Source organism: Melanotaenia boesemani, chromosome 11 (genome assembly GCF_017639745.1).
Source record: "Melanotaenia boesemani isolate fMelBoe1 chromosome 11, fMelBoe1.pri, whole genome shotgun sequence".
Lineage (NCBI taxonomy): Eukaryota > Metazoa > Chordata > Actinopteri > Atheriniformes > Melanotaeniidae > Melanotaenia > Melanotaenia boesemani.
In genome coordinates this window covers 2319041-2346995 of record NC_055692.1, presented here as the reverse complement: position 1 = coordinate 2346995, position 27955 = coordinate 2319041, and the positions used below count along the sequence as shown (strand labels likewise).

General features: G+C 38.8%; 1 protein-coding gene and 1 long non-coding RNA gene across 2 annotated transcripts; both read right to left on the bottom strand.

Annotated features, from left to right (window-relative positions):
- Positions 1-275: 275 nt before the first annotated feature.
- Positions 276-16004, bottom strand: LOC121648692. The gene is made up of 9 exons (XR_006012014.1): positions 15721-16004; positions 9512-9707; positions 9021-9180; positions 8776-8863; positions 8406-8561; positions 7782-7988; positions 7192-7363; positions 1018-1097; positions 276-762 (listed from the first exon to the last, which is right to left on the bottom strand). It is a non-coding gene; the product is annotated as an uncharacterized LOC121648692 (long non-coding RNA).
- On the bottom strand, positions 10020-13303 carry LOC121648653 (E3 SUMO-protein ligase ZBED1-like). The gene is made up of 3 exons (XM_041998903.1): positions 12273-13303; positions 10888-11498; positions 10020-10664 (listed from the first exon to the last, which is right to left on the bottom strand). The coding sequence occupies exons 1-3, from the start codon at positions 13108-13110 to the stop codon at positions 10251-10253; spliced, it is 1863 nt and encodes a 620-aa protein (XP_041854837.1). The 5' UTR covers positions 13111-13303; the 3' UTR covers positions 10020-10250.
- Positions 16005-27955: the final 11951 nt, after the last annotated feature.

Sequence of the window (27955 nt, the reverse complement as noted above, 5' to 3'; positions counted from 1 at the left end):
GCATCATAGTTCTCTTTGAAAAAACACATCAAAAAATTTACGTCATCCACCACCTCCTGTTGTACAGATAGTGGTAGGTCATTTTTTTCTCGACATTTTAGAATGAACTTTGAATTTTCTTTGAAATTGGTTAAAAGTTCATCATAGGATGGAGGGTTTTCTATAACTATTTCTGTCTCTTCTGTCAAATGTTCAGAGTCCTCATAGACCATCTCATCACTGACTAGCACACTTTCACTGCCATTACAATCATGAGGATTTAAAACTTTGTCTCTGTGTTTTCGATACACATGTCTCTGGAATGATTCAAATTTGGTAAATGTAGACTGGCAATCATCTAGTCCACATTTGATATTGAAGTTGGCTTCATGGGCATGAATAAGTCCGATGTGATGAATTAGTTTTATCAAGGTAAATGCTCTCCTGGAGCATTTGGAGCACTGGTAGGGACGTGGCATATTGGAGTTAATAAAGGAGATTAATTTTTCTGGTAACAGTTATTGGCAGAGGTTTGTCACCATCCTCAACAATTCTAGCAATGTACCTCTGGAGGAAAATCAGTGTGTTCTTCAGGTGTCTTGGGTAGGCCAGGTTGAAGACGAAGTATGCGCAGAAGGCAGAGATGATCCCTTCCTCAGTTGTTTCTGCGCGACATACCTCAACATCATCTGCTTTTACAATGTTTGGCGCTCTCTTCGTGAAGGCCATTTTCCAGTCTTGACTGGTCAGGTGAATTGTTGGGTAGGGAGATGGAGGGTCACACTAAAATCAAATGAGAAGAAAGTAAAATTTACTACACTATAAGTTAATTATAGTTAATTAAGTAGTTAATAATTAAATCTACTTTAGAGTGTCCAGTAGAATATAGGGTTAATAAAATAGTAAAAACTTAAATTAATGTATGTTTTCACAATTTGTTTTAATAACTACTACAGACATTCAGACAATAAGAATACTTAAATAGGATTTTGTTGTGTTTTGGATTAAGTTTAACACATGTCTGCAAGTTACACATACCTCTCCAAGAGTGATAAAGAGGTTGATGTTCTCCTTGAAGATGTAAGGGAGAAATATAAGGGCTGCTCTGAAGTCAACACCTGCAAGAGACACAATACATTTAAGTTCTGTAATGGAAAATTTATTCATATACCCTTATAGTTTGTAGGTTACACTTTGTATGTCTGTGTATTTAGATAAGAACTCCTTCTCACACCTTCCCCCCTCTCTCATCCCCTCAACAGATGTTGAGAGTTTAGTGAGCTTCCTCCTTTGCACCCTTCACTCCGTAACATTTGTTAACAGCTATGTGAGGAATTTAAAACAATGACCTCCTACTGTGATGTTATCAGCTCATGCCTGGTATATTAACTAAGCTCACTGGTATCTCCCCAGACTCACGCAGACAAACTCCTTTGACTGTGCGACTCTCATTGCTGATCAGCTCTTAATAAAAATACTTTGTTCGATTCTCACTTAGTGTGTGACCTTTGATAACTAAAAATTCCACAACAATTTGGCGTTGTCGGCAGGATATCTTGAGTGACTGACCGGAGGACCAGAACCCGTGATTGCGCATCCTGAAGGATACTTCAGCCCCTGGGTCAGCCTTAACCGACAGGGGACGGTGGAGGGACTCCGTTCAGGCACCACTGATATCCAGAACGAAGTCTGCATGTGGAGCAGCATCCAGAATCACACATGGTGAGAAGTTTTCATATCGGACTCCCATTTACTGTTCCTTTTCGCAGGGTCCCACTATCTTGTGAGGCAAGGTAGGTCACTATTCTACTGCGGTAGGGTAGAGTTAGTCCGGCACTGGAGTGAAAACTTCAGTGGTAATAAGAGGCGTTTTAGTAATTTTTGTGCCTGGGTTTGGACAACCCGAAAACAGAGAGAAAATCCAGCAGGAGACGTCCTAGCTGAAAATGGGAAACACAGCTGTAACGGGGAAGGAGAGTAAATGGGACTCCCCAATATGTAACAAAGAAAAAAATAAATAAATAAATAAATAAAAGGGCCAAACAAAATATTTAAGGATATATATAAGTAATAAAATAAATATATGAAAATGTCAAATAGGTGCACCTTATAAAATAACTAAAGAAGAAATAAATATATTACATAAAATAAGTGTATTGCTGAAGCATAAAAGGGAAGAATAATGATACCAAATAATAAGAAGATAACGAAAGAGTTAAAGTGTTAAAGTGTGTGGTTGGATATTTCCCTCACATTCCGAAGCAGCAGACAGAGAGGACACGCTGCCGGTAATAATGAAGCACTGTCTAACAGTTTAAGTAGGATTGAGAAATCTCATGAAGAAATAAAATGGGTACCTTAACAGTAAAAACTAAATTAGAAGGAGATGCTAAAATTACGTCTGGAAAAGATCCAGATAATGTAAAATGATCTGATCAGGCTGAGGAAATGTTTTGCTCTGCTCCAGAATACTTAATACATACAAGGACACCTTCGGGTTGTAAAAACTGGTTGTTTGAAAAACCACAGTTTTTGAGTCTCAGCTGACTTGTATTTGCATTTATAAAATATTTTTATAAGACTTTCAGTCCTTTCAGTCCTTTCTTATGGACAATGCTTTAATTTTATTGTGTTCTTTCTACTTAATTTGTGTGTTCTTTAAACCTTGTCAAACATAAACAATTTTTACCTTAAAGGAAATTAGATACACACACTGAAGATTTATTTTTAGCTTTGTCAAATCTCTGAGAGAAAACACTTGCAACTTTCCTCAGACACATGCATAATCTTTGTAGGATAAATATTGACCCTATTTTCTTTTTCTTCTTTTCCTCCTTCCTCCGTCTCCGTCGGAGACACCCTCTCCTGAAGCTCACAGGCTGCATCCCTGACCCGACTCAGTTCTTCCACCGGGATAAAAGTCAGCAGAGACCCACTGATTATATATATATGTATATATATATATATAAAATTTCTATCACCACCATGTCCCACGAACTGATACGGATGCCCATATCTACCAACACCACCCGATGTTCTACAAGATTCAAGAGAAGAAACAAAGACATCTGATATCCAACAATATTCTAGTTTCAAAGAGACTGAAACCAGATGTTTGATGGACGCGTAAACATCTGTTTTTGAATGTTAGGACACCATCCTCCACAACGCTCCTGATCATGCGTTTTGTTCAGAGGACAAGAAGATTAACTGGGACAAGAAACTGACTGTGAGCTCTGTAGTCCAGCTCCGAGGTGGCGTGGCCGCTGGACTTTGAGGGGCGAACCGAGAGGTGGGTGCTGAAGACCCGAGGTTGGAAAACCATCCGGTTCTACTGACCAGAGAGAGAACATCCACGTGGTGAAAAGGGTCATTGGCCATAAAAATCAAAAGGCGGTTTGCCATCTGACTGATCCACGGCAGAGCTGACTCGGGGATGGAAGCAGTCATGTGACCAGTTAAAACAATGATGGTGAGATTGTTCTGATTTCTTACCACAAATAATTAATGATTTAATTCAAAATCTTTATTGAAGTTAAGCAGATCTACATCGTTTATGAAAAGAAAGTGTTAAAGGGTAAACAGAAGAAGCTTCACGTCTAGACATTTCACACACAAAAGACTAGTTCACAGCTGGAACTAGAGACACCTTTACATACACAAATGCACGCACGCTCACTGCAACGAAGTACTTGCTTGCTACTGACATCACATAACATGAAATGATGAGCTACTAACCCTGTCTTGTTTGTTTTCATGATTTAGAAAGAACAGAACATGCTTAGCAAACTGGTGGCAACAACCTTTCCTCAGTTATCCAACACTGATCGGCTCATTTATAGAGGAGAAGAAAATGAGTAAAACGGGATGAAAATAATGTTTTGTTTATTTTATCCCTTCAGATGCATTCTAATTGTTACTCACTGACACATGAAGTTATATTTTCTCCAGATTACCGTCTAACCGTTGACCCAAGATCAGATAAGATGGTATCTCTCTCATTACTACAGCTGAAGTAGTGAGAGTGAGTAAAACCTTCCTGCCAGAGGTGGAAATGTCAACATACTGATCCTTATGTACATTTCTGTAATACTGAATGGCAGTTTCCCTGCTTGGTTCTGTGTGATGATGCAAACTGCAAGTCCCCTGATTTCCTGAAAACCTTAAGTGTGTGCGTGAATTGCACCAAAACCGTTCATGTGTCTCTGGGTCCTAATTATTTTATTTTGTCTTTCACAAATGGCTTAGATTAGGGTTTTAGTACTCTTGGTACGGTATCTATAATCCATATTAAACAAGAATTGAATCTGAAACAGTTTTAAAGATACAAACTAAAAACATAATAGATTTGTTTTTCAGTCAAGCAAACTAAAAATCTGAAATCTGTCTGAAAACAGATGAATCAATAATAAATTGCTTAGAGGGAATTTCCTAAGACCTAAAGAAAATGCTGATGTACGAATTAAATTACGTTAAGGAGCTCCTCTATTAACTGTTATCAGATGTAACTGTATGCAAATTACTTTTAGTAGAACAAAGAAAACCTTAAAAAACTAAAACAACAAATGTTGAGGCAGATAAAATTACTTTTAGGTCATTGTTAGCTCTGCATTAAAACAGGAAAATGCACTATAAGATGACCATTGAGATACCAGAAGAAAATTAAAACTTGTTTCATATTGGTCTGATATCCATGGATATTTTAAACTGATTCTCTTATACAAATAATAATAATGAAAAAAGGGTTTTGTAAAAGACTAAAAGAGGAAAGCGCTGCTCGAGCAAATTTGGCTGATGATGGACACATCATTAAAAGAATTTTAATTGGGTTTACGTCCATATCATCTTGGAGTTGAAAGCATTAATAATAAAAATCTCCAAAACAATTAATGTTTTCCAAACAATTTCAAAATGAACTTTAAGGATCCCCATGAATGCAGGAAAATTGACCTGCTCTGATTCGGCCTTTCTGCGCAGAACAACTGACGTGACTTTGACAAAGTTTCTGACTCTGACCTGAAGACAGACGACTGATGGACTGATATTGAATGAACTTTTCTTCCAGCAGGTTCTTATCCAGGATTGTTTCCACAGAAGGCTGATTGCTGTTTTATAACGCTGTTAATTCTGCTGCCATTAACAGTTACACACATTTATTGTCATTGAAAAGCAGGTCTGATAATCTGTTTACAGGAGGAGGAGACGTCTACTCTACATCTCTTTTTGTAAAATATGTGTATGTGCATTTTAAAATCAAAAATGACTTGACCCTCGTGACATTTTGGGATAAACTTTTACAGGTGGAGTGGAATATATCACCATGTACACATGTGCTTATGCTGATGAGGATTGTTTTTACAGGGGGATGCCGGAACAGGCAACTTCAGGATTCAAGCATACAAGAATTTTGATGTTTTGTGTACAATTTCACTCTTATCTAGGATAATGCGACATATTTACACAGATGGGATGTATATCAGTTCTTTTTTTTTTTTTGGTAGATTGACTATTCCACCATGCACCTCTGGTTCTGCAGGTATTGTGCGCGCTACTGATGGACAACCCTGCCTTTATTATCATTCTTCCCTTGGTTTGCTAGGTTGTCACATGGGGTGGACCATGTGACAAAAGGGAGGTGGTATTCTCAATAACATCTCTGATTCCTTTTGAACAGAAAGTTCTTTCACAGGTACACAGTGTGAGTAAGGAAGGCCTGCCACGCCCAGCATCAGATCTGCTTCACTCCTTGGTTCCGGGAGATTGGATCTTGGTTCGAGAGACGAGAAGAAAGCACTGGCGGTCTAAAAGGTGGCTGGGTCCCTTCCAGGTCCTGTTGGTCACTCATACAGCCGTGAAGGTCGCTGAAAGGTCCACGTGGATTCACGCGTCCCACTGTAGAAGGTTTCAAAGTACCCCAACTCCAGCTGACCTCTCAACCACAGGGCAGAATAATCCCTGAGGTCAGCCCCGTGTGAGATAGTCCATTCTCCACGTGACAACATGAAGTACACCCAGGCTGCCGTGAGGGGATGGTCGTGCGTCATCCTCTTCATCCTTGTCGCCTTCCTCCTCTGATGCCTGGATCCAACCGGGCCTCGCCCAACACAACGCGCCCTAGCTTCGTCCCAACCCGCCAGATGACTGCAGGGGACAGAAGCACCCTCCTTGAGGAAGCACCACCGAGACGACCACACTCTTCAGCATCATGACAACACTGAATTTCCAGCAATACAAACTCCACATGTGTTTTATCCAGAACTATTTTTTTTTTTTTTGTGAAACGGGACAGATGCACTATTCTCTTTAAGACACTCTAGTTTGTCAGCGTATTATTCCTGTCTCATGTATATCCTCACCTTGCCCCAAACGCTCTGACTCGTTCACCTTAAATTCTTGTGATTATTCCCTGACTGTTCTCTTTCTACAGAGTGAGACTTAGGAGTTGTTGTGTTTAAACATTACGGCCTTTTCCTGACCCCTTTTTATCACCCCCATCCGTTAAACGCGGTATCTTCTCTCCACAGATGAAAGGATTTATGATGGCTTTGCCCTGGTGGGGGGTTGGGGAACTAGCATGGACTGTGGAAGATCTATCAATCTCTTTGGAAAATTTAACCTCTTTATGTGTGATTAATATGTTGCATTTTAATCAAAGGGGTGGATTGTAATGGAAAATTTATTCATATACCCTTATAGTTTGTAGGTTACACTTTGTATGTCTGTGTATTTAGATAAGAACTCCTTCTCACACCTTCCCCCCTCTCTCATCCCCTCAACAGATGTTGAGAGTTTAGTGAGCTTCCTCCTTTGCACCCTTCACTCCGTAACATTTGTTAACAGCTATGTGAGGAATTTAAAACAATGACCTCCTACTGTGATGTTATCAGCTCATGCCTGGTATATTAACTAAGCTCACTGGTATCTCCCCAGACTCACGCAGACAAACTCCTTTGACTGTGCGACTCTCATTGCTGATCAGCTCTTAATAAAAATACTTTGTTCGATTCTCACTTAGTGTGTGACCTTTGATAACTAAAAATTCCACAACAATTCTAAACAATGTTTTCATGCTTGCAGTTTCTGACAATGAATTTTGAATGTAGACAAAACCGGAAGCCAGCAATAGGGTTAAGTTGACAAAAAAGTTGGTGTCTGAATTTGGTTATATTAGAAAAAAGAAAATACAGACATGGACAAGAAAATCATACGCACCTGCTAACTCTTCAGTGAGAGCCTCCTCTCTTGCCTCAAGGTAGACCGGGTATAACGGAGATTTCCCTTTAGCCAGGTTAAGCACTTTCGGGACGATGCAGACAAAGCCTTCATCGAATCGTTGTCACACCTTTCCCATTGTTGGATGGATTCGTTCTATTTCATCACAGAGCTGCAAATGAACAAATATTTCACTTTCCTAATTTTGTCAGATTACAAATAATTTATAAAGGGATTAACTAATCTCTTGTTCAATACAGTCAGAGAAAGTTTGTAGAGATGTTGGACAGTCAGGTTATTATTTAGACTTGAATCAATTTTGAAATTATTTTCTCTATATCTGAAAGACATATGTGTTAATATAAATATCTTTAAAAAAAAAAAAAGAAAGAAAAAAGGTTCAAACGGTGGCTCAGTAGGTTCTGAATTGTTATTTAGAATGTTGTGCTTATATTGAAAACTTTTCAGCAGTAATCCATTAAAACCAAAGGGTATAACTTAACAATGGTTCCATCCATGTGTGGATGTATCCTTATAGACTGAATTTGTCTAGAATAGCATATTCCACAACACTTCTTATCAACACTTACTCCTTTAGATGTCCTTAAGAAAGGGTATTTCTTTAGAGTGTCAGCCAGAGTCACGCCATCTGCAATCTCCTTTCTTCGCCATGCAAGGGTTTGCATCGTGCGATCCTGTACAATCCTTGCGTCTGGCTGCACTTTCTGATACTGGCTGTGCAGGATCTTAACGTGAGCCTCAATGGAGGAAGGATCCTCACCCAAAACATTTGGTGTCTATAGTGGAAACAAAGAGTTTTAAACTACAATACTAAACTATCTAGTTGGCTGAAGAGCGCTTGGTCTGATACTCTTAAGAGCAAAGCAAAAGTTTTGTTTTTTTTAAAGATTCCTCAGTTTCTTTTGTTTTAAAATAAAGGGTTAAATAAAGACAAACTATCAGAAAATGGCTAAATCTAGTTGACAGAGTAATGCAAAAATCAGAACTGATGAGAATAACTGTATGGAGGATGGATTAGAAGCGCTGCGTGCGACAGAACATTATCATCAAAAGGAAAATGAAAATCATACATTTCAAAATAAAACTTCAAATTTAAATGGGAAAAGTTACACACTAGAAAAGAACACCAAGGTAACGATTTCAGCAAACTTAAAAAAAAAAAAACGAAAAAAACATGAGCTGTACCCACTGACCGTAAAACCATTTCTCTGACTTGTTCTTGCAGATTCAGTTGGTTGCTTGGATTTCATGTGCCCAAATTTCTCCTTAGTATGTTTCACTTCATCGTTGTCACACAAGGGTGCGCGCTCTAGTTTGAATTTACGCTTCACAGACATGTGCCATGTGTGCTGATTGAAACAAAAAAAAAACCCATTCATAAGAGAACTCACTGTACATTGACAATCCCAACAGTGTCACAATTACTACATCTTATTTTTATCTGTACAAGACAATGAACATTTACTTTTTAATGATAGACATTTTGTGTGAACACACCCCTGGGTGTTTGTAATATCACCAGCAATGAAAACCTTGCATGTACTCATTTTGAATTTCACTTACATAACCATTTCCCTCGAGGTCCTTGAGGAAAGGATACTTTAAAATTAATGTCTTTACAGCTTGAACATATTCTGCATTTGTGGGATACCTACAACATAAAAGGAAATCAAAATTACTAACCCAAAATGAATAAAGAACAAGTGCGGACTCCTAAGACGTATCATTGATTTGGGAGTTTAAATAACAAACTGTAACTTAGGATACAGGTCAGTTAGGGCGACCAACATAACATTCATCAAACTTACATTGTATACTGTGACACAGCTTCATAGAGGACTCTGATTATTGTGTGTCTATCCTTTGGGTTTTTTTTGACATGGCTCTTTCTTTTCAAGTTTTGTTTGCAGATGTCCAGGGAATGTTGGAAGCTCAAAAGTAGCCGGAAGTCTCACACCTTTTCGACTGCTGTGAAGCAAAACAAAAAGTATTACTATTGGGTGAAAATTAACCATTTTTCATTGGTCTCTTTAAGGCTTGTCACATAACCAAAACTTAAAACTTGATACTGACACTTGACAGTCGACACTATTAAGTTTTTTTTTTTTTCATATATCATTCAGAACAACACAGAAGTACCACAATCCAAACAATACCTTACAATTAGATTAATAACTGTTAGTAAAAAATGTAACACTGTAAAGTAAATGTTAAAGAATGATGCAATAATGAATATATGTTCATGGAAACAATGATTAAAGGGTATAACAAGATAATGTAAACTTCTTCACCCATTTACCTGGATGTTGCTGAAGGAGTGAAATCCTGCCATTTGTCTGGAGGGACATCCTCTAAAGTCAGTGTAATTACTGACTCTTTTTGCTTTACCACAAAGTGATTGAATTTAACCTGCTTCTTGAAAGATCCTTGAAACAGGAATCCAACCATGCTCTCTGTGAGACCGCAGTCAACTGTGTCACCGTCCACATCATTATCTGAAAGAGTACAGGAGAAGATGTAGATTAAATTGTTGCATACAGTACAGACCAAAAGTTTGGACACACCTTCTCATTCAAAGAGTTTTCTTTATTTTCATGACTATGAACATTGTAGATTCACACTGAAGGCATCCAAACTATGAATTAACACATGTGGAAGTATAGTACATAACCAAAAAGTGTGAAACAACTGAAAATATGTCATATTCTAGGTTCTTCAAAGTAGCCACCTTTTGCTTTGATTACTGCTTTGCACACTCTTGGCATTCTCTTGATGAGCTTCAAGAGGTAGTAGGGCTGGACGATTATAGAAAAAATAATAATCACGATTATTTTGATAGATATTGAAATCACGATTATTATACACAATTATTCACTGATTTTAAAAAAGTGTTTATTGAACCACCAAAAAGAAATCCACCTCAATAACTTTTGGAACAAACATCCGGCTATAAATTAAAACAAGGAGTAAAATAATATTAAAAGAATATTAGCAATAAAAAAATGAATACCCAGTCTATACTCCCTGTGGTTCACTTACTACAAACTGAGGTTTTTGGCTAGGAACACCAGTCTGTTCACTTGGTCTGGCTTCAGTGATGAACGTAGGCAGGTGACAACATTTCCACCTGTGCTAAAAACCCGTTCTGATGCAGCACTTGTGGCAGGGATGCACAGGTATTTCCTAGCCAGTTTGGAGAGCCGTGGGTAGTATGGCTGTGATGATTTCCACCACTCAAGTGGGTCAGCCTCAGCATCAAGGGGCCTTGCCTGGAGGTAGGCCTGAAGCTCCAAAACTATGGCCTGGTCTGGTTGATGAGGAGATGGTCCTGGAACCGTGTCTTCTGTGGTTTTGAAGAAGCTGCCCAAGCCCCTCTTCTTCTTCTGTGCTCCCCCGGTTGCAGCATCAGTGTCAGCAGCTGGTGTCATCATTGGCTCAGTAGGGGTCCTCTCCTTGAAGATGGGGAAATAAATAGAAGACAATATGAATTTATATTTCAACTGAAGTATGGTAGTTACACATAATTGTATTACTCAGCATTTTAAGTTTACATGATGTTATTGAGTTTACTGTAAGATATGTATTTTCAATACATTCATTTCAATTGCTAAAATAGTAAAAACAATTTTTATTATTGTTTTTTAGTTGTAGTATCAGTATTAGTAGTAGTATTACCATGACAGTCTTCATTTCAGATGTCAGTCTGGCTTCAATTGCTTCACGACTCTCTTCAGCCACATATTTCAGCTTAAACCTTGGGTCCACTGCAGACGCCATGTCGAGGAGCTCTTGTGTTTTCGAGTCATCATATTTCTCTTTGAGGTAACCCATGATCTTCTGCTTAATGCACTTGGAGAGGTCTGTGTCATTCTCTTTGACTGCTAGTATGGATGTGTGGAAGAGGTGGAGAGTTGGCTTTACAAGTGATACACTCACATACTGTTCCCCAGAGAGCGCATCCGTAAACTCAACTAGAGGGCTTAGTGAGTTGTTGACAGCCTCTAGTACCTCAATGTCCTGCCATCTTGGGGTCAGATGTCTGGTTTTGCGGTCACTGGAGAGGACCTGGGCGATTGCCTTCTGCTGCTCAAGGACCCTGTTGATCATGGCTTGTCGGGATCCCCATCTGGTGGGACACTCTGTCTTCAAGGAGTGCTCAGGCAGCTTCAGTTCCCTCTGGGCCTGTATTAGCTCCTTCTTTTTTTTCCAGCTGTAGGAGAAGGTGCTGACCACTTTTTTACAGACCCCCATCGCACGTTCAATCCTGCTGTCCTTCATTGCATTCTCTGGAATGACAAAAAATTTTTTTTATAAAATATATATATATATATATATATATATATATGTGTGTGTGTGTGTGTATGTGTGTGTGTAATATAATATAATATATTTAATATAATATATATATTATATAATATATATAATATCTTTAGTTTTGTTTTGATTTTTGTGAATTTCTAATTAATAAAAAGAGTGGTTAAATAAAGTTTCTTTTAAAACAAATTCTTATATCTCATTGGGATGCTATACAGAAGATGTGTATCATATTAATTTAACAACAAAACTTGATTTAAAAAAATCCAAATATAAAATAATTTCTAAAAAACATTTGTCATGTCAAAGTATTGTTTTATCTTTAAGTATTAAAAGTGTATATAAACACATTTTGAACATGAATTTCTTTTTAAAAAAAACAAATTATACTCATTGAACCTTGAACTGTGAGAGGTAAAGAACATCGATCCACTAAATATTGATTGAATGGGATATTAATAGTTAATAACGACATATGTTTACTGGAATATTTTTGGTTTCTGAACATTTTGGAAAGCTATAAGGCCCTGGATCAAATAGACCCCGTAACATAATTGATCTACCTTAGAAACGAACATAACACAATGGTTAATTTACTACTTGAAGTAAAATATTTAGGTGACTTCCACTATAGTAATATGGGCCTATCCCTACTTTTGTGACAGTAATACCGTATTCTAATGTATCATTTAATAAATAACATCATCGCATATGTCACACAGACAGGAAGAAAGAACATTTCTCACCTATGGCCAAGTGAAGTCTGTGCCCGAAGCACTGCAGCCTTATCCATCCATTGAGTTCAGCTGCCAGCTTGACGTTTGAGGCATTGTCAGTTGTAATGCACACAAGCTTATCCTCCTCCAAATTCCATGCCGCCATAGCTTGCTTCAAACCATCAGCAATATTAATCCCTGTATGGTCATCAGGGAAAAATGCTGTCTGGAGACATTTTGTCTTCATGGCAAAATCTGCATCAATGTAATGCACGGTGAGGGAAATGTACGGCTCCATAGAGCGGCTTGACCACAAATCCGTTGTGGTGGCAAAATACTCGGCAGTGGAGACATCTTTTTCCACTTCAGCGCGACATTTATCGTACAAAGCAGGCAATGCAACTCTGCTGAAGTGTTTACGTGATGGCAACACGTAACGCTTGTCCAAAGTCTTAACCAGTGTCTTAAAGCCTGGGTTGCTAACTGTACTGATGGGGCACATGTCTTTAGCTAGCATAAATGTCACAGCCTCCGTTATCTCTTGATGTCGCCGGGATCCGGTGGGATATGGAGTGGCATTGTAAAGCGTGTTCTCAATGGAAGACTGTGTTCTGGTGGCTGAAGTTGACGCGCTTTGTGGGGTCTTTTGTTCCTTCAGGACTTTTTCGTAGACCACTTTATGGCTGAACTTTAAATGGTTGAATAAGTTTGTCGTGTTGCTTTGGGGTGCAGACACGACGGCGCGACAAATTTTGCAAGTAATCTCCTTCTGCTCCACGTCTGACAATTTGAAGCCAAAATGTCTCCAAATGACAGAAGTTGTCCTACCTTTCTTTTCTGCTAAGGGTTCTGGCTGGCTTTCTGCCATGTTGTCAATCGCTCAATTAATCAACACATCTCGCACGCTTGCTGCAGCTGCACGTGACAGAGGTGTGTTGATGGCGCCTTAACAGCGCAGGAATTTACATGCACAACAGTAATCGTTTTTCTTCGATTACAGTGTTTTAATGATCGTGACAAGGCAAAATCGAAATCACGATCAAATTTCGATTAATCGTCCAGCCCTAAGAGGTAGTCATCTGAAATGCTCTTCCAACAGTCTTGAAGGAGTTCCCAGAGATGCTTAGCACTTGTTGGCCCTTTTGCCTTCACTCTGTGGTCCAGCTCACCCCAAACCATCTCGATTGGGTTCAGGTCTGGTGACTGTGGAGGCCAGGTCATCTGGCGCAGCACCCCATCACTCTCCTTCCTGGTCAAATAGCCCTTACACAGCCTGGAGGTGTGTTTGGGGTCATTGTCCTGTTGAAAAATAAATGATGGTCCAACTAAACGCAAACCGGATGGAATAGCATGCCGCTGCAAGATGCTGTGGTAGCCATGCTGGTTCAGTATGCCTTCAATTCTGAATAAATCCCCAACAGTGTCACCAGCAAAGCACCCCCACACCATCACACCTCCTCCTCCATGCTTCACGGTGGGAACCAGGCATGTAGAGACCATCCGTTCACCTTTTCTGCGTCGCACAAAGACACGGTGGTTGGAACCAAAAATCTCAAATTTGGACTCATCAGACCAAAGCACAGATTTCCACTGGTCTAATGTCCATTCCTTGTGTTCTTTAGCCCAAACAAGTCTCTTCTGCTTGTTGCCTGTCCTTAGCAGTGGTTTCCTAGCAGATATTCTACCATGAAGGCCTGATTCACAGTCTCCTCTTAACAGTTGTTCGACAGATGTGTCTGCTGCTAGAACTCTGTGTGGCATTGACCTGGTCTCTAATCTGAGCTGCTGTTAACCTGCGATTTCTGAGGCTGGTGACTCGGATGAACTTATCCTCCGCAGCAGAGGTGACTCTTGGTCTTCCTTTCCTGGGGCGGTCCGCATGTGAGCCAGTTTCTTTGTAACGTTTGATGGTTTTTGAGACTGCACTTGGGGACACTTTCAAAGTTTTCCCAATTTTTCGGACTGACTGACCTTCATTTCTTAAAGTAATGATGGCCACTCGTTTTTCTTTACTTAGCTGCTTTTTTCTTGCCATAATACAAATTCTAACAGTCTATTCAGTAGGACTATCAGCTGTGTATCCACCTGACTTCTCCACAATGCAACTGATGGTCCCAACCCCATTTATAAGGCAAGAAATCCCACTTATTAAACCTGACAGGGCACACCTGTGAAGTGAAAACCATTTCAGATGACTACCTCTTGAAGCTCATCAAGAGAATGCCAAGAGTGTGCAAAGCAGTAATCAAAGCAAAAGGTGGCTACTTTGAAGAACCTAGAATATGACATATTTTCAGTTGTTTCACACTTTTTGGTTATGTACTATACTTCCACGTGTTAATTCATAGTTTGGATGCCTTCAGTGTGAATCTACAATGTTCATAGTCATGAAAATAAAGAAAACTCTTTGAATGAGAAGGTGTGTCCAAACTTTTGGTCTGTACTGTATATTGTTAAAATAAGGTCAAACTAAATGTTTACTTTATGCATTGCTGAACCACTGCATTATCTCTGCCTGTGTAGAAAAGTCAGTTGTGTAAAAATGTTACTTAAATTAATGAAAGTTGAACAAAAAGCAGCTTTACACTTGAAGAAGGTTGAAATTTACTTGTTGAAACCAGCAGACAGACAGAGCGCTGCATTAAGTAGGTCAGAGGTCAGCTGCGTGCGTGTTGTCATGACAACGGCGCAGCTGCTGACAGGGAGCTGAGGTGACAGAAGAGCGGAGAAACTGCACCTGCTTGTTTTTGAGGCCTCAGAACTTCTCACAGCTGTGGGAAAATCATTATAGATATCGAAATAATTCTTTCACAGTGATGCTTTCAGCTAGACAATTTAGATAATTTATTTTTTATACTAAAAGTATGCTAAAGTTCTTAAAGCTGAAAGAGGTGGAAGTTTTTCAACCAGTGGAACATTCCGCCATTCGTTTCTATGTCAAAAATAAAGTTTAAATGCTAAATATTTTAAAAAGTCTAAAAGTTATGAAGTTGAAAGTTGGACTACAGCACACATCTCCTGGACGAGCTGAACGTTTTGATACTAAAATTGTGGAAATAGGTGGAAGACAGCTGAAGTTACAAGCATTCACACAATAAATTAACTGCTGTCATTTGCTCAGCTTAGTGGGATTCGTTAATATAGCTATCCGATATAGCGTCGCTAGCGAATCCATTGCTTGCGGGCTCTCACCATTCCGTTCTAATGGCTGGCTTTCCTTTGCTCTCTACGTTCTGATTTGTACATTTAAAAATGGCACGATTTGTCAACTAACCCGAATAAGATAAGCTCAGCAACTGAAATCAACTGAACTTACTCAAGCTTAACTGCGAAAAAGTAAAGAAGTACAGAACGAACAGAAAACTAAAGAGACTATTATGATGTGTAAACACTTTAATGTTAGCGCGTTGACTAGCATTAGCGTGCTAACGTTAGCAAGCTAACCTATATGACAGGCATGTTTAAAGACTATGCTTACCTCTGAACCGCTGTGCTTCAGCCTCAGTCATGTCAATTCCATCTTCTTTCAGTTTTTGTAACAGTTCCTCTGTTGAAAGCCCAGCTAGTGACATGGCAAAATATCCGTCTCCTTTCACGGGTCCGAGGAAAGAGTCGAGACAAATTGTGGACTGTTGACTCCGTTCTGGTCATGAGCCAATCACTGTTAGCCATTTGAAACACAAACCAACCGAGAGGCACGCTGATTTGTAAAATGCACTCACCCACCCCCTCTAGCTGCAGTTTTTTTCTTTCCTTCTTTAGTGAAAATGATGGCCTCTTGTCCTTATGATAAAAAAAATGCTTGATAAAGATTATTTATATGACAGAATGGGGTAATATAAACCTGTTAAAATGAAGTATGTCTTATTTTTTTAAACAACAGATTTTTTTAAATGGCATCTTATGATTCATATAATTACTAGAAATAGAATAGGAATCTAACTTATCCAAACTATTTCACTGATCAAAATTGAGTAGGAAATTGTGTCCAACAAAGCCAAAAATCTATATGGAAAAAAAGTTTATCCTAAAATTGTACCCCAATATTTAACAAAAAAGGTTCTTATTTGTACCATTTAGTGCTTTGGAACATAAATGTACCTTACAGGGACTCAAAAAGGTACAAATAGTTACCTTGAGGTCCAGTTATGACCCTCAGAGGGTAGATAGATCCATAATGTACCCCAAGGGACAGAAATGTACTCCTACAGTACCCTTATTTCTGACAGTGTTGAGTGGCACAAAGTGGCAAAGCAATGCCAGAAGGTTTTAAAATTGTGATAAAATGGAAACAGTGGAAGAAAAGAAGACCTAGAGAAGGAGAGGGAAACTGTGTGGTCCCTGGACTGATATACTGTAAGAGGATTTTTTTAAATAGAATCGTTCTAGCTTTCAGCATTTGAAGTTGAGATAGTAGGAAAAAAAAGAAAAAAGAAAGAAATCTCCATTTTTTGCATCTGCAAAATTTTGCCTTCATGAGTGCAAGGCTGTCTACTTTTTCTAATAGAACATTAGACCAAATACAAAACATATAAAAAAAGAAAAAAAAAGAAGAAGAATCTGTTCTGACAGTGATCCACCTTAGTAAAGTCCCACACAGTAAAAAATAAAACAAAGTTCAATAACGTTAAATACCTCTATCAATGATCACTTGTGATAAAAAAAAAAAAAACAAAAAAAAAAAAACACTTGTGTCTTGTTGAGATAATCATCTGCTTCAATCCAGCTTTGGTTTGAAGGGACTGGGTCTCTTGGTTTAGAAGCTATTGAAGAAAATAGGCTTCTAATAGCAATTATTAATTTTCATACAAATATTAATATAAAATTTTACAAGAGGTGAACTAAAAACATCGTGACTGTGTCTTGTTGAGATGATCATCTGCTTCAATTTAACTGTTTTGAAGTGACTGGGTCATTTGGTTTAGAAGTTAATAAAGAAAATAGGCTTTAATAGCGATTATTAATAATGTTTCCTAAAAATATTATTATAAAATATTACATGAAGGGAAATAAAAAAACAAAGACTTGTGTCTTGTTGAGATGTTCATCTGCTTCAATTTAGCTTTTGTAAATAAATTTATTGGGATACTCATCAAGGAATTACTTAGGTGTGCTACTTATTTTCATTTATTTTCTTACTCTGTTAATCATATTAAATATCTCTTATCTTTAAGCTTATATACTTACTAAGAGTGTGCTTGAGCAACAATGAGGCTCTTCATACGGGTTGAGTGAGAAGAACATGTAGGGGGTGATTAATTGTGTCTGCTGGTAAAACAACATGTGAAATGTTACACTTAAAGAAAATGTCTAAGTTAACCGCAGTCCAGAGGAAATCTGCTTGTCTGTGTTTTGTCTTCTTCTTCCTGTTTTTTAGGACACAAGCAGATGGGGGTCACAAGGAAGGCTGTAGAGATCTGCATGTGGTCGACCTGTGACTGCAGCCAACCAGACTTCTGCAACTGCAGCATAAGTCAGCAAAACTGTGTATAATCAGACCTAAAGGATTCCAGGATCAGTTAGAGGGAGTTCTGACTGTAACAGCAGCAGACTCCATATTGTATTAGTCCAGGGGACAGATAATACGAATCCAGAATTCTGGATTTGCACATTTCTCATATCAATTGTAATTAATAAATTAGTTAACTGAGAGAAGTAGTCTGTCATATTTTGATCCATCAAAGAACACGCAGGAGAAGACCCTAAAGAGAAAGGTAGAAAGAAAATGTGTGGAACAGTACCGTATTAATTAGGAAAGTGGGAAATTAGTACCTGCCTATTTTAATAATGTAGGAAGAAGTACCTGTTCTTTATTACTTGTGCAACACTTTGGTCTGAAGTGACTGGGTCACTTGGTTTAGAAGCTATTGAGAAAAATAGGCTTCTAATAGCAATTATTGATTGATTTTTATAAAAAAAAAATATTAATATAAAATATTACAAGAGGGGGAATTAAAAACAAAGACTTGTTTCTTGTTGATATGATCATCAGGTTGAATTTAGCTTTGGTTTAAAGTGACTGGGTCACTTGGTTTAGAAGCTATTGAAGAAAATAGGCTCCAAATAGTGATTATTGACTGTATAAAAACAAAAAATATATGTTATTTCTCTCTGTTTAACATAAAAATTCTTATTTTCTTTAGAGACAGTGGGTCATATGGACAGTTTATTGAAAATATTGTTTTTTGTCCTTTATGAAAATTTCCATTTTATGGAAAGTCTGTCAATTGTTGGTGGTCCCTAAAACAGAGCTTGTTGCTTCAGTGCTTCATCAACCTAAAACTAATTTGGCTGTGGTTGGTCGACCGGGACACCATCACATTGAATCATTTATTTGTGGGTTTAACTGGAATTTTACAGCACCTTCTGTTCCAGGTACATGCACCACGAACTTCATAAAGACTTTAAAGACTCCACCACATCCACTGTTTCAGAATTACCCTCTCTTCTGGCTCTCCAAGGAGGGAGGAACATGTCTCCTTCCCTCCAGGATTCAGATGGTAAATATATAATGCATTAAAAACATAGGATTCCGCTAACTTGATGCATTCAGTGCAACGTGTTTCTTTATGGTAATAAAGTTCTGTATGTTTCGTTGTTTCTCCTACACACAATTTTGAATACCTGTTTATTCATACTAAACATAATTCAGCATTCTTCAAGCAGTAACAACATTTATAAACCATAATAAAAGCAGTAGCAGCCAGTGTGCAACCGTTTGGATAGTGGGCATGAGCGCTGACAGAGGGGTTGCGAGCTGAATCCTCCTACTTCAAAGTACATTCTGAACATGGTAGCGTGTTGCATAAACCATTATTAATCAATAACAGCCTGTTACAACCACTTACAACCACAGCTACCAAAGATCACGGCATCACTCCAAGCTAGTGTAACAAAGTTAGCTTGATTCAGCCGGCAAGTTTACATAGGGACCATATACAGGTGCTTGTCATAAAATTAAAATATCATGAAAAAGTTGATTTATTTCAGTAATTCCATTCAAAAAGTGAATCTTGTATAATGGAGGCATTCATTCCTCACAGACTGACATATTTCAAATGTTTATTTCTTTTCATTTTAATGATTATAACTGACAACTAATTAAAACCCCAAATTAAGTATCCCAGCAAATTAGAATATTGTGGAAAGGTTCAGTATTGAAGACACCTGGTGCCACGCTCTAATCAGTTAATTAATTAGAAATTAGAAAAAAGCAAAGGCCTTTAAATGGTCTCTCAGTCTAGTTCTGTTGGCTACACAATCATGGGGACGACTGCTGACCTGACAGTTGTCCAAAAGACGACCATTGACGCCTTGAACAAGGAAGGAAGATACTAAAGGTCATTGCTAAAGAGGCTGGCTGTTCACAGAGCTCTGTGTCCAAGCACATTAATAGAGAGGCAAAGGGAAGGAAAACATGTGGTAGAAAAACGTGTACAAGTAACAGGGCTAACCGCACCCTGGAGAAGATTGTGAAACAAAACCCATTCAAAAATGTGGGGGAGATTCACAAAGAGTGGACTGTGCTTCTGGAGTCAGTACTTCTGGAACCACCACCACACAGACATATACAAGACATGGGTTTCAGCTGTCACATTCCTGGTGTTAAGCCACTCTGGAACAAGAGACGGCTTCAGCAGCGTCTCGCCTGGGCTAAACACAAAAGGACTGGACTCATTGCTGCTGTCATTTAGGCAAAAGGAGCCCCAACTAAGTACTGAGTGCTGTACATGCTCATACGTTTCATGTTCAGACTTTTCAGCTGGCCAACATTTCTAGAAATCCTTTTTTTTTGCATTAAATATTAAGTTATATTCTAATTTCCTGGGAAATTGAATTTGGAGTTTTGATTGTTTGTCAGTTATAATCATCACAATTAAAAGAAATAAACATATGAAATATGTCAGTCTGTGAGGAATGAATGTCTAAATTATACAAGTTTCACTTTTTGAATGGAATTACTTAAATAAATCAAGTTTTTCATGATATTCTAATTTTTATGACAATGTATATGTTTATAAAAGATGGGCGGAGCCTCTGTGACGACACCTGTAGGTTTCTGAAAAGTAAAAGTGAAGCTCATTGGGCAGTTCCTACCATCGCCATCTTGGCAGTGTCACACCTGCTGTCACTCCCGGAAAATACAACAATGGGCAAAGTGGAGGAACTAAGAGGGGGGCTTTGAGTGTGGGGGTGGATGATTGACTTGTACCAAACTCCGAGCTGCCTTTAGCTAAGCGCTAACTGAGCCAACTCGGATCTAATGTGAGCTGACTGGCTAATGAAGGTAAGTGGGCTAAAACTAAGGCGCATTGTTTGCCGGCTAAAAACTGTTGTTGTGCTGCAATCTCCCTTCTTGCCGTGAATATTGGATACATGTCAATCAAAAGGACACGCCCCCAATTATGCAGAAGTTCAAGATTAAACATCCAAATGGATGAGTTAGAAAAAAATTCACCATATATGTTGTAAGTAGTATGGATTACATGGTCTTTTGTATGATGTCTGAAGTCCCCACCTGCACTCCCCACACCCTTTCTGTCCCTCTCTCTCCCCTCCCTCTTCTCTCTCCCTTCTTTTCTCTCTCTCTCTCTCTGTCCCCTCCGGTCGAGTCCAGCATTAAGAGTTTGATTTAATAAAGTTTTTCATATCACCAAGAGGGACTTTATACATGTAGTATAAATCCCTGCTTGATAGAGTAAAATTGCCCGGCACCAGACGGCAGCCAGACATTCATTCTGTTTGCAACGATGCTGGACAAGACAGGTGAAGAAAAAAAAAAAAAAGAAAAAAGAAAAAAATTCACCCCCCTCACAGTTGTTATAAAGGTAAACTTTACATATAATATTTGAATAATCTATATAATGTAATAATAAAAAATATATATAAAAACATATAATAGAAAACCTATAGTGAACTTGACCTAAAATGGATTTTGTACCAGGCTTTAAACATGTTTATTTCTGCTGTAAAGTTGGTCTTTTTAACATGGGAGTCTATGGGGATTGACTCTGTTTTGGAGCCCCTAGTGGACAAGGGGGGAACTGCAATTTTTTTTCACTTCCGTATAGGCTTCACATTTTACTTCCAGAGGTTGCCACTTGACAGAGACACAGAGTAGAGTCTGAGAGCTGAATGGTTGACATGGAGGTTAGAAACGCCCACCTCATTAGAAAATAATATGTGATGAAAAGTAAAAATGTGAAGGAGTGATGAAAAGTAAATGTGTGTATTAGGAAAAGTGGAAATGTAGGAAGGTAAAAATAAATGCATAAATAAATAGAGACGGAAATAAAATTATTGAATGAATAATCAAAACATAGACATGGGAAAAAAATAAATAAATGTGGAAATAAAAAACAAGTGTAAAAGTAAAAAATTGCTGTGGAAATAAATAAAACTATGGAAATAAACATAAAATTGGCAAAATAAAATAGATGAATAAATGGATGAACTAATAAAAATATTAAAAAAATTACACATATTTAATAATTATTTATTTCCTCATATATTTAATAATAAATATATATATATATATATATATATATATATATATATATATATATACATATATATATATATATATATATCTTTGATTATGACAGTTTTGGCCCTCCATAAGTTAAAACACGAGTCCAGGCAGTCAGGCTGTTATCTGAGACTTTTATTCCCACCTATAAACCACCTTTGTACCATGGCTCACCTCATCTCTCGGTTACCTTTCCACCGCCGCTCCTCCACTTACCAGGCAAACTACAGCAGCTTCTTCTCTTCTTTTACTGTGTTTCTAATGTTTGCACAATCAACTGCAATTTAATCATAATATGCAAAACTCTAGTTTCTACCTGAGCTTTATATGATATTCTACAGACTTAAAAAGATATTTTTTTTTTTGGTACAGATTCCTGCAAAAACTGGACCACATTCATTTTAACATGTACTTAAATAAAGATTAAAATATCAGTGATGTAGAAATGAAGGTTTCCTGTAATGTCACAAATTCTGTGTAAATTATTCCGACTATAAAGACGATTTCCTGCATTTAGAGAGAAAAACAAACAAAAACTTGATGTCAGTCCCTGAGTATAATTTATTGATTAGAAACTTTAGCTTGTTTAGATTTTATTTCTGCTCTAAATGACATGATATTGCAAATTAAAGTCCATCATTTCATGTCCCGACCAATATTAGAATCCTACCTCTGCTCTGCTGATGGTAAATCACTAACACATCCCCATCAGACTGTTATCTGAGTTTTATTTCCACCTATAAACCACCTTTGTACCATAGCTCACCTCATCGTGCATCGCTACTCTTTCACTCACCAAGCAAACTACAACAACAGCTTCTTCTCTTCATTCGCTGGTTTCTACGTCTTGCTGAACCCACCTGTCTCCACCTCTGACCACAGCTTTATTTACCAGTTTTTATTTGTGGAATCTGGGATTTTCTTCTTGTTCTGGACCGCTGGCCTCCTTCCTCCACAACCTTTCTGCCTGCTCCCTGTGGATTTGTCTGCCTGGCTGGACTGTTAACCTGATTTAAAACTTCTCCCCTACTCACTCCCACGTATCTGCTGCCTGAAACAAGACAAAACTGTGAGTTTGTTTCAACCACTACAAGTAGTAGGAGGGCAGACTCATCTAAGTTACATATAAATCAGTTGTTAAATTTATTAACAGTATCCTAAATGAGATACTGAGATTTCTGCTTATAACTGTTACAGAATGATTAGCCTGTAGAAATCCTGTCTTTTCTTCTTCTGTTGTAGGTGTAAAATAAACTGTGAGTTTGTGGGGATAAAGTCCAGTGTTGCTGCTCAAAGCTCCGTCCTGTCATCTGAATCCTGTCAGTAATGTGTTAACCAACATCAGATATATAGCTTATAACTAAAATGCTAAAAAATCTTGTGGGATAATAAAAATATGACCACTGTATGTGTACATAGTGCAGGGTCAAGGTACAGATCATGATGGTGAGACCTAATCATGTTTTTTTCCTATAATCATAAGTATAGCTTTATTGACAACCAAACATGTATTTTCAGGTTTCAACCAAACAAACCACAGCTAATAGAAAAGTGAAAAGAAAGACAATAACAGACCTCATGCTGACGTTTATGGCATGAGAGTCCTGAGGGGTATTGCACGAAACCAAGATAAGTGATTAAGCCGGGATATGTTGGTTATCCTGGCTGAATTTAGCCCTAAGTCGGTTGCATGAAAGCAGCTCAAACTAATCCCGGCCAAGTTACTGTGGTGATTTATCCGCTGCAGCTAGCCTGCTCCAGACCAGGCTAACTGCTAAGGCTAAGATTAATCCTAGCGAGTCACCTGCATGTCCAACGTCAATTCTATGAGGAATTAATGTGTTTTACAGCATGTCCATGGTCTTCCTAAGTATGGCGTGTCATTTTAATCATCCAGTATTAAAATATTACATATACAGTCACTGTACATTTAATCCAAATCTGTTCGTAATCGCAACAGCCTTTTTATATGGATTCGAGTTGTAGTATTATTATTCTATTCTATTCTACAGTCATTTAGCAGACGCTTTTATCCAAAGCGACTTACATTTGAGAGTAAGAACAACACAAGCATGAATTCAAACAAGATGGGACGTCATAATTAAGTGTTAGTCAGACCGCTTTTGAGTCCAGTTAGACCCAGGTGCTGTCGTGTAGTGCTAGTGCAGTGCATATAATTTTTTTTTTTTTTTTAGTCATTTTATTTAAATACAGGATCACGATTTGATCACACAATATCAACTTGGTCATAAGTGCATGATTTCATCAGGCCAAGTGTTATATTGCTATGCTAATGAAGACTGCTCGTCAAATTGCTGTCAGAGGTTTTATAAATATGTGTTTTATTGCATTAATTGAGATTACAAAACACAGCGGATGAGGTTACAAAGGTGTATTCAAAGAAATCCGTGACGAGGGCAATGTAGAATATTCAGGTCCAACTCCCCTTCACCTGTTCCCTCTTCATAATGGCTTGCCCTTTTTCGGAGGATGTGCTGGACGAGGAAGCCCGCATCCTCAGAAGAGCATTCAGACGTGAACGAGTCTTCAGGGACAGCTCACATCCCCTGGCCTTTGGAGATGACTATGTCATTGAGAGATACAGATTTTCGGTTACTGGATTTCCAGCAGTTTTCTGAGTGTCCGGCGTTTAACCTCAAGATCCAGCTCCATTCCTTGGAGCTTGCTCTTTTTGAGTCAGCTTTTAACATCTGCCAGCTCTATCTCTCTCTCCAGGTGCCCTGAATAAAGCGTTCTGACAGTTTGTGAAGTCTGTAAAGGAAATGTCAATTAGCACAGCAGGATTTGTGCATAACGTAGATTTACTTTAGCCAATATTCACAATGTTACCAGGCCCCTTAGGAGACTGTGCAGCATCCGGGTCCTGCTACACATTTTCTATTAGCACCACATCACTGACTTCATATCCTTCATGGAATAAATAAGCAGGCCAATCCCATAAAACTGACATGACTCAAGCCTTCTGGACTCCACTGACACAGTCTCCTCATCTGCAGACGTGCATTCTGCAGCTGCAGATGTGCCTTCCTCCTGCCGTATACATGCAGCGAGAGGACTCGGATTAAGATTTCACAGAACATACCAAGCCTGTGATTTGGAGACACTGTACTAACCGGATCATCTTCTGGTGGCTCCAAAAGTGTAATTGTGTTCCCAGACACTGCAAGGTTATCCAAAGTCAGACACTATATTATATTTGATTGTGTTCCATGTGCAGTAGAATTGCAGTACTTTGTGTACCTTGTATGAAGCGGACAGTTTCTGTGGCTGGGACAGAGTCAGTTATTGTCCCTCCCTGGATCCCCTCCATCACTGGCCTCCCTTTATTTAAATGGAGGCCAGTTCCTCTGCTGGAGTCACATCCTGGCTTGGTGGGCCGCCCCCTGTGCCAGTTTATAGGCCTTTTTTTAACTGCTACAATCATACAGACATTGAACATGTCAGCAGACACCTCATCTATTCACCTCATTTGTTCACGGTTTTCTACTTTGGAGTCACTTACCAGCCTGCAAAATGTTCTTATATTTAATTTTTTCTTGCTGCCAGGTCCTTTTATGGCCAGACAGGTTTGTCCTTTATGAAGGACAGAAAGATAAAATAGATAAAAACGTTACATGAGGAAAATAGATTAAATGACACATTGTGGATAATTGTTTGGACCTAATCATACTCTACATTTCCTGAGTAACATGCACCTGCTTGTCACTCTTAAAGTATACAACAGTTAGTGGATTTGAAAAGTAACTCCTTTAATTGTAGCCTAATTATGACAGTTCCAGTGGAGCACTGTTTATTAATTGTAAAGTTTTTGACTACTTACGCATTGAGCCGGTCGGCTATTGTCTGCCAGGCTCTCTCGCGTTCTTTACTTATGGCATTGGTATTGCCTTTTTTCCTTATAATATCCTTAACTTCGTCAGAGAACTCCGTCAGGAGCTGTTGTTCAGCGGCCGTGACGTAGGACGCGCGACTTTTATCCATTTCCCCATCGGTGATTCTGTGAGCGATCGCGAGGTCTGCTTCAGTATGCCGTGCACACGCACTTATCCCAACTATCTTCACCTGGCTTAACCTAGCCGCACCTTCTCATCCTGGCTCAGCAAACGTGCAACCAATTAAGCCAGGATAGGCCACGCAAGCTAGGTCAAGCTGGGCTTGCTTAATTATCCTGGATTTCTTTATTCTGGTTTTGTGCAATACCCCTCTGGCGAAATGCCACAGTGTTAATTTTAATAAAATTAGTTAGTTAAAATTTTCTGAATGTGATAGTTTCCTTGTGATTGTCATAAAGTTGTAGAGCAAAGAGTGTCGTCATCTTATTGTGGAACTGCAGGTTTTTACATTGGCACCAACATCACTATGTTCACCACTCAAAAACCAATATAAAAACATATGAAATAGCTTCTATAGACTTCTATACTTCGAACACTACATTTAAGTGCTTAGTGACAAAAGAAATTTCAGTAAAAACACTGAACCCGGATGCTGCCCTAAACTCGGCTAAAAAGCTAGTGTGAAACGATGGACACTACACGCACTAAACGGACATCATCTTGCTGACGTAGCGGAAGGGGAGGGACTTTCAACCAGTTTTTCAGAGCTGACTAATGGCAGCCACCAACTCAGCGGTACTGGTGCAGGCAGAGGCTGTTTTGTATAGATGTAAGTATGAAGTTATTTGATCATAATTTAAATATAAACTGTAGCATGCTTCTTATCTCTTCTATACCTGATGACAGTTATGGATCTGATCATTTGTTGGAGGCTGCAGTAGAGTTAGCAACGTAAATGTTAGCAGTTTTTTAGCTGATTTTGCGGATGTAGATGGGCTATAAGCGTTAGAAATGATTAATGCTATAGGTTCCGCATGTTTATTCATGATTGTTGAACCTCCAGATTAAGCAGTACGGTGTCTGTGGCGTAAAGGAAATGGTCCTTGATCTGAAAACTGATTAGGAAACACCGCTGGTTAGAGAACCAGCATGTTTCGATGGTACCGCTGACTAGTAGTAGCTGATTGTTCATCACTTTAGATAAGAGTCTACAAAGTATCCATAATGTGCATATAAGCATAAAAATGTTTGCTTTCATATAAACTGCCATTCTGTGTTCACCGTAGGTCACTGTGGCATCAAATCACCGAGCCAACAGTGGTACTGAGGCATTTACCACCTGGGGGCTAGGACGCTGCTGTGGAGAAGAGGAGGCGGCAAGAGAGAAACGTTTCAATAAAATGTTTCAATAAAAAGCTTTCTGCATCCATGTGTTTTAGCCTCTTCATTACTGCATTTTACATTTTAAAGGATGATTTCTAGTATAATCTGTTTCCTGTTGCCAGATGTGAACTGTGTCAGTGTAAACACCAGTGAAAACAGATGTATATGATGTAAAGTACTTTAATTCAGTGAAGATATCTTTGTGTGGCAGGAGGTGCGGGGCGCCAAGTGGCGGTACCACCAGCACGTGGTGAGTCCGCTCAGTTGTAATGCCTTTTGCATGTAGTGTGGCTCCCAGCTTATGGTTTTTATATGCTGCAGAGAGATCGTGCCATTTGGTTTCCATTTGAAGGACGGTGTTCTTTTCCGCCAAGTGTTCCCGTCAGATGGGGGAGAGGAGTGTTTTCAGCTCCTTTTACCCGGAGCCCTTAAGCAGGATATATTAACCCAGTTACACCAAGAACATGGTCATCAGGGTATTGAGTGAGCCATGGAGCTGGTTCTGCAGCACTGCTATTGTCTTCTGACATCAAGAGCTGGGTCCAGCAGTGTGAACGTTGCCAGGTTGCTAAGGTATCGAGGCAGGTGCCCCAGTTTTATGGGTTACTTATTCTCCTCATGCTCAAATGGGATACTTGCAATTGATTTTACACTGCTGGAGCCTTCTAGAGGGGGATTTGAGAATCTACTGGTCACGACCGACATGCTTAGTAAATTTTCGGCAGCAGTTCCCACCCGGGATCAACGGGCCTCCACTGTGGCTCAAGTTTTGGTATCTGAGTGGTTCTATAAGTTTGGTGTTCCGAGTCGTCCACATTCTGATCAAGGGTGGAGCTTCGAGAGTTCCCTTATTGAACAGCTTTGCTCACTGTACGTGGTTGTTAAATCACGTACTACTCCGTACCATCCTGCAGGTAATAGCCAATGTGAGCGGTTCAGTAGAACCC

Coding starts and splice junctions, on each gene's coding strand:
- LOC121648653 (XM_041998903.1), bottom strand. CDS start 13,110: ATGGCAGAAAGCCAGCCAGAACCCTTAGCAGAAAAGAAAGGTAGGACA. Junction 11,499..12,272: donor CAGACTTCACTTGGCCATAG/GTGAGAAATGTT, acceptor TTGTCATTCCAG/AGAATGCAATGAAGGACAGC. Junction 10,665..10,887: donor CTGAAATGAAGACTGTCATG/GTAATACTACTA, acceptor CCCATCTTCAAG/GAGAGGACCCCTACTGAGCC.